The 10296-nt window shown below is 52.4% G+C and overlaps 1 protein-coding gene across 10 annotated transcripts in view; it reads right to left on the bottom strand.

Moving 5' to 3' along the window:
- Positions 1 to 1060: 1060 nt before the first annotated feature.
- FBXO34 (F-box protein 34) overlaps positions 1061 to 10296 on the bottom strand; it is a 44002-nt gene continuing 34766 nt past the window's right edge. For all 10 annotated transcript variants that reach the window (XM_077783889.1, XM_077783888.1, XM_077783890.1 and 7 more), the window contains one exon: positions 1061 to 8437. In XM_077783889.1, coding sequence (XP_077640015.1) covers positions 6310 to 8437 — 2128 coding nt within the window. In that variant the 3' untranslated portion in view covers positions 1061 to 6309. The remainder of the gene's footprint in view (positions 8438 to 10296) is intronic.

Here is a 10296-nt window from a genome sequence, read left to right as displayed (position 1 = left end):
CTACATGTGTTTTTAACCCTATTTTATTGTATGTTTGTGGTGGGGTTTGTTGTTTACTGACTGCCAAGAAGTTGGTTTGGTTCCCCTGGCACAGCTGGCTCGTGGAACCCCGAGAGGTGGGTGCTGAATTGGTGAGCAAGGGCTCCTCCTCTTCCTCTGCCTTGCAGGGTGGGACACCCACGAGTGGTTCGCTCAGCAGAGCTTCCAACGTTTACATTTAGAGCTGGGACAGTTCCCCCACAGGGCCAGCCAAGGGAAGAGCCTCCACCAGGGAGGATTTCTGCCACTGCCCCGCAGCTCCTAACGAGGACGTGGTGCCAGAGGCCACATCCCTGCCCGATCCCAGCTCCAGGCTGGCTTTCCCAGCCACCTCACAGGGTGTTTTGTGGTGGATTTCTCTCTCCCTCTCCAGCCTGGCCAGTGCTGCCCCTGTCCCCACCCAGGAGGGGTGGGAAGCCAGGTGTGGCAGCGACACCTGTGTGCCACCCACCTTTCCACAGCAGCTGCTTCTCTTTAGCCCTGAGCTGGGCATCTGTTGCCAGTAGTTTCTTCTAATTTTTCTTTTTCTTTTATTTTTTTTTTAAACCAAAGACCCTTAACTCCGCGCGAGCACCGCGCACGTCGTCAGCCAGCGTTGCCAGCCTCGCTCCTCTGCTCCTCTGCTCCAAGAGCTGGGTTTGTTCCAGGAGAACAGCCCAGGCCCCTGGGCTGCTGCAGCCTGGTGGGGGCCAGTGCCCCCAGCCCCGCTGCCAGCCTGAGCCCCCGGCTCTGGGCTCTGTTGGCTCACAGCACTTTATCACTCACAGCTCTGAGCAACCAGCACACGCCAGTATTGGAAACTGGGCTCACAGCCCAGCCCCTTCTGCTTCCCCGTGGATTTTGCACTGGACCCTGCCATCTAAATACCTTTTTTTTGTTGTTTTCTCATAGGCATTTCAGTCCCTTTTTCGTTGCTGCCTTTGTGCTTTGAGCCCCTGAAGGTCAGGCCATGACTCAGCTTCGTGCACTGTCACTGAACTTAGGGAAGGAAAATCCAACACAATAACTTTTCTAAGCCATATACTTCCTATCCATGTTTTCCAAAATAATTTATTTGCAAGCGTGTCATACTCTGAGAGTACACAAGGGCACCGTGAGGGTGTTCAAATGTGTTGGGGTGGGGCTTTTCATGGAATCTTTTTTTGTAACAGAACACAAGGTTGTGGTGGTTTTTTTTAAGTGTTTTGCACATGTGTAGCTGAGGAAAAATTGTGTGTGTCCAAACCTTGAGTGCAATCACCAGGATTTGTTTCCCAGGTTATTTGGGGGGGATGAGGGAGGGAGGGCAGGAATATCCATAATTATAAATATTTCAAGGCAGCCAGCTGAGAGTTTACAAAACTTTTTGTGTAGCATGAACACAGGAATTTCACTTCAGGCCGGAATTGTGGTCACGAGCAAGCAGTGACCTGGGGTGGCCAATTTGGGCTGCCAAGGACGAGCCTGATTTCGGGGGCCCAGCCCTGTGCCGAAAATCAGGTGCCTGTGCAGGGTCTCGGGTGGGACACCCGGGGTGGCTTTTTCACCTGGGGAAACTCACGGCCCCTCTCTCGCAACTTCCGGACTTAAGATGTAACTAAACACAAATGGTTTGGTTTTTTTCGTTGTTTTTGTTTTGGTTTTTTTTTTTTCCTTCTAAATTTTATTGTATTATTGCAATAAATCTTTAACAGTAATTTTTTTTTAAAGTTGTATATTTATGACTGTTACTTCGGTGTGGTTTGTTTTTCACCGTGCTGGGCAAAGTACACAAGAATTTCCAGCCTTCAAAGCATCACAGGGACCAGACCTGTTACAGTGCAATCAGTCATACAGCGGTGGAATAAGCAATACCCATTCTAAAAAAATACTCTTACATAAAATAACTGCATCTCCATGGGAGCAGGGGGTGGAGTCCTGCACAGCACACACACACACACACACACACACACACACACACACACACACACACACACCCCTCTGTGTACATGTAAACTGATAAACCTCCTGGGTGTGCCTGGCTCGGGGCTGCTCCCGTGCTGGGGATGTTTCTGTAGGTGGTGGATTCCTCCTGCATGCAAAGGCTCTTCGTTAAAAGCTCATTTCAGGATGCAGGAAGGTGTCTTTTGAAGGATGGAGTTATTCAAGTGAAGCAGTGTCAGAGGGAAAGGTATGGCAAAGGGCCAAGCAGGCTCTGCCCTGCTGGCCTGGCAGCCTGTGGCTCACAGGCTGCTGGACAGTGGAGGAGAAACAACCCCTCTCACTCCATTTTTTGTGACATAGCAGATGGGGAGGGCTGAAGGCCCTGTGATTCCTGGCTGCTGGACACTCAGGAGTGGGAGCAGCAGCCAGCTGGGGCTCTGCACACTGAGCTGGGCACGTCATGGCCTCGGTCCCAGCACAGTCAGCTCATGGCCAGGGGCAAAGCCAAGTGTGGGCCCGAGCTCACTCGTGCACACAATGCTCAGGCCACTTCTGCTTCAGCAGGACCAGCAGCTTTTGTCCTCTGCTCACTCTGGTTTGTGGCAGGAGAGCAGCTGATAATGCTGTCCCCACAGCAGGACTGCCTGGACCAGCCAAAGGCAGGTGGGAAGGGGAAACAGCCCCAGGTGAGGCTTCAGCTCCATTTCCACCACACAAGAAGTGGCAGTCAAGCCTCAGGTTGGATCTGTCAGTGCAGTTTTGTACAGGTGTGAAATCCTAGAATGGTCTGGGTTGGAAGAGACCTTAAAGATCACCTCGTTCTACCTCCTGCCATGGGCAGGGACACCTTCCACTATCCCAGGGTGCTCCAAGCCCTGTCCAGCCTGGCCTTGGACACTTCCAGGGATCCAGGGGCAGCCACAGCTTCTCTGGGCACCTGTGCCAGGGCCTCACCACCTTCACAATGAAGAATTTTTTTCCCAGTATCCCACCCATCCCTGCCCTCTGGCAGTGGGAGCCATTCCCTGTGTCCTGTCCCTCCATCCCTTGTCCCCAGCCCCTCTCCAGCTCTCCTGGAGCCCCTTTAGGCCCTGCCAGGGGCTCTGAGCTCTCCCTGGAGATGAATATTCCCAGCTCTCCCAGCCTGGCTCCAGAGCAGAGGGGCTCCAGCCCTGGGAGCTTTCCCGTGGCCTTCCCAGCAGCTCCAGGGGCTGGCAGTGCAGGGAGGGCCCTGGGTCCAACACAAGGAACTCGGCTCTGCTGCAGCATCCCAGGATTTCTGCACAGGGAACAGGGCCCAGCAAAGGGGAAATCTGCTGCAGAAACAGCCAGGATGGAGCACGAGCCCAAGCACAAGGCCCAGCCACAGGCAGCTTTCTCAGTGCTGCTGTCCATGCCAGGAGAGCCCCAGAGCTTGATGAAAACTGGAACTTTATGGACAATGGAAATGTTATTACAACTTCTTCACAGGCCTATCTGGAAATTCAGTCCAGACACTCCAAATGCTCCCAGGCAGGGAAATCAAGCACATGGTGCAGTCCTTCATCCTCAGTTCTAAACATTGAACTTTGTAAATCCAACACTGGATTTTATTTTTTTTTTTTTTTTTTAACAATTGCTTCTTAGGAAAAAGAAACCCAAACCCTAACATTCATCAGACCTTGGCCTCTCCCTGAACCATCCCTTAAGGAAACAGAAATCTGCATTTTACAATGTTACAGGAAAAAAAACCTGCAGGCAGCTCAGCATGGCAACACTCAGAACCAACCCACTTCTGGATGCAAAAGCTTGCTCTGTGGAACAATTTTTAACAGCAATGCTGTGCAGGAGGGACAGTTCCAGCAGACAATGTACTAAATGATGTATAAACCAGCCCACGCTCCCCAGCCAGCCTGGGGGGAGGGCAGGGATGGGGTAGGGGAGACAGCAAGTTGTCCTCTGGCTTTACCTGCTCCAAGAACAAAATAGCCTCATGATATTATTTTATCCTCATTTTTCCCCTTGTTCAACAAAAGTGACCAAAATCTCATACCCTGTTCCAAATAAAATGACCTCACTGGCCCCTTATCTAATTACAAAATATTTTCCTCTGCCACTCCATTCCAGCCTCGCAGGGACTTTCCTCGCTGCTGTCAGCCTCAAGTTTTCCAGTCTTGGGTGGGGGGGCAGGAAAGCAGGTTCTTTCCCTTTTCCCCTAATCAGAATTAAGCTGAAGGCTTTTGATGCCAATGGCTTTGGCAAAACAACAGCCTGGAGGTTGTTTTCCTGCTGGTCCAGGCACAGCCAAGAGAGCAGATGGAAGTTTGGGTTAAGGCTGAGCCCCGTTAGGGGATGAAGTCAGGGGTTAAGGAGGGATCCTGCTTTTCCTCTCCCTCTTCCCAGCTGGTTACAAGGCAGCCACACCCTTCTTTTAGATTCCTAATTTCATTCCTCCTGGTTGTCATCATGTCTGCAGCGCAGGGAGGCTGAGCAGCTCCAGGAGGGGTGGATGACACCCAGTGGGTGGCAGGAGCAGGTGAAAGCAAAACATAAAACCAGCACATCCTTTAAACTTCCCTGAAAAGCCTGAGCTCACCAAACCCACATTTCAGGCTGTCAGGACTTGATTTTCCTTCTCCCACTGTTAAAGGAAAGAACAAAAGCCTTCAAACCCTTTTGTCCTGCTCATGCTCTGAAATCAGGTGCGTCACTCCCTGCGAGCCCAGGGAGGTGGAGGTGGGTGGCTCAGCCTGGCCCCCACAGCCAGCAGTTTTCCACACCTTGCTGATCCAGCACCGAAGGACAGAAGAGGATGAGCCAGGTGCAGGGACACCCCATCCCTGCCCTTTCCAGCAGCTCCTTGGGATTGGCAGGGCAGAGGAAGGCCCGGGGTGAGCCCCATGGGAAGGTGGCACCAGCTCTTCTTGCACCAGCTCAGAGATTTGGAATGGTGAGAGTCAGGAGTCCATCCATGCCCTGAGAAGGAGCAGAGGAACAGCAACAGCACCAGGTGTGGGGAGAGAAGGGACGGGCAGGGCAGAGGCACGGCTGCCACGCTCTGCTGGGCTCCCTGGAACACGGCTGCTGCACTGGCCAGGGTCCATTCCCAGGCTTCCAAAGCATCCACCCTGCGAGGGCTGGAACAGGAGGCTGAGGTCTGGCTCCCAGCACTGCAGGACAGGAAAGGATCCAGGGAAATTCTGCCATCCTGTTCTGAGCGTGAGGAATCTCCGTTCATCCGGCACAAACCTCTGCAGTTCCCCTGGAAAGCACCGACCCACGGCCCTGGGAGAGGCCAGGGGCTGCAGCAGAGCAAAGCACTGCAAGGAGTCTTCTTGCAAGGGAAAAATTCCACACAGAGCAGATAGGAAAGCTTCCAGCACATCACAGAGCCAAAGCAACTCCACACCATCCTGCTGGATCCACGCTCCATCCTCGAGCAGCCAGAGAATAGGGCAGGTGCCCACACAAGAGCCAAGGAGCAGGAGGACCAGAAAGTGCCTGGTTCTTGCAAGCTTTGCACACCTAGCACCAGAATCCCCGATGAAAGGAGCCTGTGCTGCACACAGGGCTGGCAGGAAGGAAAGGAAAAGCTGGAATCTTACAGCAGGGAGTTCTCCAAGTACTAGAGATTTGGGGGGTTTTTGTTCCTTTGTTAGTAGGAGGACAGGTTTCCTAGAGAAAGCACATTGCATGTCTGAACTACAGCACAGCACCACGTTTCTGCCACGTGTTTTACAGCACTTTTATTTTGGGGCAAAAGTCTTACAAGAGAAAGTCTGGTAAGGCAGATCTAGAATGCACATTTTATTGATGTAAAAAAAAAACCCAACCAGACAACATGGGTAAGGTAGACAAGAACTTTTTTTATATTCTGACTATACAATAATATTCCTCTTTTTCTTTTTTAATCCACTGCCACGCTACTATAATGGATCTGTTCTATAGTCTAAGTTTCAGGTTGTCCAGTTAAGTTGTCTGCAGCTTCTTTAAACAAGTTGACCTTTACCTATTTAGAGTTTCTTCTCAGAAACATTCATATATTATACAGGATATACAGATTTTGAAACAAGACACTTAAAAACACACACACACCTATAGCCGCAACACTGGGATAGCTGCATTGTAGGGGTTACCTTGTTCAGCCAGCTGTAGACTCTGTATGTACAATTAGTTTTTATAGTGTTATTTACAGAGATGGACTAAAAGCTCTCTTTTAATCTAAAAGGTAAAGGCTCTTGTGTTCGAATATGTGCAGTTTCATAGCCCTGTGGAAAAAACAAAAAAAAATCACGACAATTATATACACTGTAAACAGCACAAGGCATGAGAATCTCCTCCTCCTCCTCCTCCTCTCCCAAACAATCTTGCAGGAAAAGTGTTTGTGCACTAATATTCCTCTTCCACCTCTGCTCCCGCTCCTCGGGTTTTCTTGTGGATGGCGCGGTTAAAGCTGTGGCAGGCAGGGACCCAGTGATTGTCGTGGAGACCCAGCTTGCAGCCCGGGATGCCCTTCTGGGAGCGGTGACAGCACATCCAGTAGCCAGGCCCGTAGGGCAGGGCCTGGCAGTAGGGCTTGGGGTGCCACCGGCACAGGGACACGTCCCCCTTCACGTATTTCTTCTTGCACTGCTTGCAAGGGTCTTCCCGGTAGCGAGGGTCGCGCACCCAGCGCGAGTCCGCCGGCCTGATGTTGTAGTACTCAATGATGAATTTGAAGTAGTAGCAAGTGCATTTTAGGGCAACCAGGCTCCTGGTGGGAAGCAACCCGAAGATCTTCACGATGATGTGGTGAGGCAAGAAGGCCATGTACTGCTGAGGCTCCAAAAGCTGCTGGATTTTAAACCTGGTCTCCAGAAAGTCATGTGAAACCTGCCGCTTTAGGCAGGAGGCGTCAAGTACTTGCAAAGCCCCTTCTGCGGGAGGGACAGAAGGGGCTGATGGCTCCGTAGGGACACTGCTTCTGACACACAATCTACCAGATGCCAGAGCAGCCTCATCCTCGTTTTGGGCTAACTCCTCTGGCTTCTCCTGGGTACCCTCCCGCTGTGGCTGTTGCTCCTGAGCAGCAGGCTGCTCACCCTGGAGGAAAAACAGCCTCCCTGGGAGTGACTCCTCACCAGAACTAGAGAGCTTCTCCTTCCTGCACCCTTCCTCTGTCTTGGTGACCGATATACTGATGCACAAGGGCTCCTTCCTAGCAGGATGCTTTGGGAAGATTACAGGCTCTTTTGATGTACAATCAACAGTCGTGTTCTTGCCCTGCAAGGGATCCGGTGGCAGCCTGGCAGCAGTGGGACACGGGGACAGCAGAGCCCTGGGAGGCTCAATCCGTGTTTCAGTGTCATTCCTGCCAGCCGTCATCGCCAACACCGCGTGGGCAAGTCCCGAATTCACATTCCCCACCCGGGTATCCAGCCCCGAAGGAAACGGCTGCTGGGCACAGGCGCCGCCATCCCACAGCTCGGTGTCACCCAGAGAGCCGCAGCGACCCCCGTACCCCGCCTCCGCCACCCCTGCCTCCCCCAGGCCGTGCCCCTGAGCCGGGACCCCCTTCCCCACCTCTCCCTCGGGCTGGGTGCCGCTGGCCAGGAGCACCCTGCCCACGTTCCTGCGGAAGCTGTTGTTGCGGGAGAGGCTCCCGGCCTCCCGCTGCTCGCTCTGCCGCCTCAGGCACTCGGACTCCAGCCTGGCCACCATGTCCAGCACGCGCACCGGCTCGCCCTGCGGCTCCGCCGGCGCCTCGCACGCCCCGGCCGGCGAGAAGGGCTCGGAGCCGGGCGGGGCGGCCTTGGGCTGGGCGCTCAGCCTGGCGGCCGGGGCGGCCGTGCAGGTCTTGGCACAGTCCACCAGCAGGGCGCTGGCCCGCTGCTCCAGGAAAGCCACCATCTCGATGACCGACAGCGAGCGGCCCGGGAACGCGCCCTCGCCGCCGTCGCTCCCGAAGTGCACCGAGCAGTGCTCGATGCCGCAGGCGAACGGCTCCGGCTGGGAGCACCTGGCGTTGGCCTCCCTCATCCTTTCCAGTTGGATTTTGGCTTTTTTAAGATCCACCGATTTTTTCCTGCGTTTGGCCGTTCTCCCGTCGATGTCCCACGTGCTCTTGATTTTCATGGAGCCCGTGCGGGTGCCGCCGCTGCACTGCTGGGCTGCGAAGAAGGCGATTTTCTCCTTGGTGTTGCCAGGTTTCACCACAGCCCAGACATCCAGCGGCCCTTCCCCTTCTTCTCCCTGGTGGATCGTGGCAGACGGGGAGTTCTTCTTTTCTCTTGCACTTGGAGCGTCCGCCGGGCCTTTCCCGTTCATATTGCACATAGTATTTGGATAAATAATCCCCAGGAACTTTTGAGATGGAGTCACGAGGGAGGGTTTTGGGAAAACGCTCAGTTTGGTGCAGTTGGTGTATTTTTCTCCTTGTGCTGGTCCCTGGTGGCCTCGCAGGGAATCCTGGCTTATTTCTGGGGATCGCTCTTTCTTCTGTAACTTGAGATATGGCTTTAAGTGCATACCAGAAACCCTGGAAAAACAGAGAGGGAAGAAGTTATAGCTGCAAAATATGCCTGTCTGGAAATAGAGAAGGTGGCCCAGAGCAGGCACCAGCCCACACCTCAAGAGGAACCACATGAGAAAGGAAAAGAGCCACCAAGGCTGCAATATCCACCCTTGAAGAACTTCCTGCAGTAGGAGAGAACTTCCCAGTAGAGAAATCTGTTTCCGGCAGTTGCAAGGAGAAATTCTACAGTTTAAGTTGTATCAGTTGTGAAAACAAAGGCAGTGGTTCATTCTTGAGCTAGAGCCATCCTTCTGCCCGTGCATTCCTTAATCCAGTTGCAAGGCACACATGGGTCACAGGCTTTATCTGGACATCAGCTACCACACACACTCTTTTCAGTAGATAAAATGTGGTTAAAGCTCAAAAGGGAAATTAGCAAGAGTAATTATATTAATCAGAGATTCCAGGGGATATCTAATCTCCTACTATCACCCAAAATCACACAGTGGTTTGGGCTGGAAGGGACCTTAAAGCCCATTTTGTTCCACTTCCTTCCATGGGCTTTCACTATCTCGGGTTGCTCCAAGTCCCATCCAACTCATCCTTGGACACTTCCAGGGATGAAGCAGCCACAGCTTCCCTGGGCAACAAACCTTTCCTTTAGCCTATTGATAATGGCAAATTTGGTGACTTTCCCATAAGGGTCCTTATGTTATACATTAATGCCCCCCACAAAGTGACAGCAGCATGACATCCAGCTGAGGACACCATTCTCAAGGATGGGATTTTACACTCAGGAATTCCAGAGCTGGGAAGAACCCCTTGGATGCTGCTGATACTGCAGCAGCAGCTCCAGACTCCTCTGTTCTGCCACAGAACCTCCACAGTCACCTTGCATTCAAAGCTCAGGAACGCCAGAGCCCAGGGCACTCCAGAGAGGATGCAACCACCAGGAGACTCCAGGCTCTTCTCCCAGGAGTATCACACAAGCACATTACAGAACTAACTACAGGTTATGTTTCCATGGTAATCTTTGAGTTGTTGCACTCAAAGGCCTCCACTTCAGGGATGGTCTGTGCTCGAGAGCTGAAGAACAGCAGGTTCAATGCCACGTTCATCATGAGCTGACACAGACACACTCACAGAACACTGAACATGTTCCCCTTGAGAACCAACACCAAGAGAGTTGTTTAAGTGTGGCAACTTCATAAGTTTCTAGCCTAAAAACAGCTTTGAACTAAAAATCTCAATTTGATGGTCTATAATATAGTCCAACAGATTTGTAAGTGATGCTGCCCAGCAGAGGAAGCCTTCAGGACTAGAAGTAGCTGTGCTGCTTTCTCTGGTTCCTCCTTTGGCTCTAGTGACAAGGGAGGGCAGGCACAGAGATTTTGGGGAGGTACATCAAGAGGAAAGGCTTAGTTCACCCTTCTACACCTCACTGGTCAAAGCAGGGCTTTGAAGGCCAGGAAGCAGCTGATGGAAAGGTGGATGTCATGTTCCTTCCCTCTGGATTTTTTAGGGAGACCATCACCTGGGCTCTTGCAATCAGATAATGCCAAAACCACCTGCATCTCACCTAGAGACAGTGGGGTAAGAGATCCCAGTGCTGCAGACACACCCACCCAGCCCCTGGGTTAATTCTCTCCCTGTGCCTCCTCTGTGCCAATTCCAGCTTGTTGGAATTGGGTCACCTCCCAGTTTAGTCTCCTCTGCAAAATGCAACTGAGCTCCTTTGTTTGCCTCCTCAGTCGGATGCTAAAAACTAAAATAATCTCATAAAAATAGAACTTTGGGGCGTTGAAATAGATGCATGGAGAGAAGAATGGGAAATCAGGGCTGCTGGAGCTTGCTGTGGCCTCATTTTTCACAGGGGCTGCCTC

Source organism: Lonchura striata, chromosome 6 (genome assembly GCF_046129695.1).
Source record: "Lonchura striata isolate bLonStr1 chromosome 6, bLonStr1.mat, whole genome shotgun sequence".
Lineage (NCBI taxonomy): Eukaryota > Metazoa > Chordata > Aves > Passeriformes > Estrildidae > Lonchura > Lonchura striata.
The sequence above is the reverse complement of the archived record's forward strand: the minus strand, read 5'-3'. Positions and strand labels throughout refer to the sequence as shown.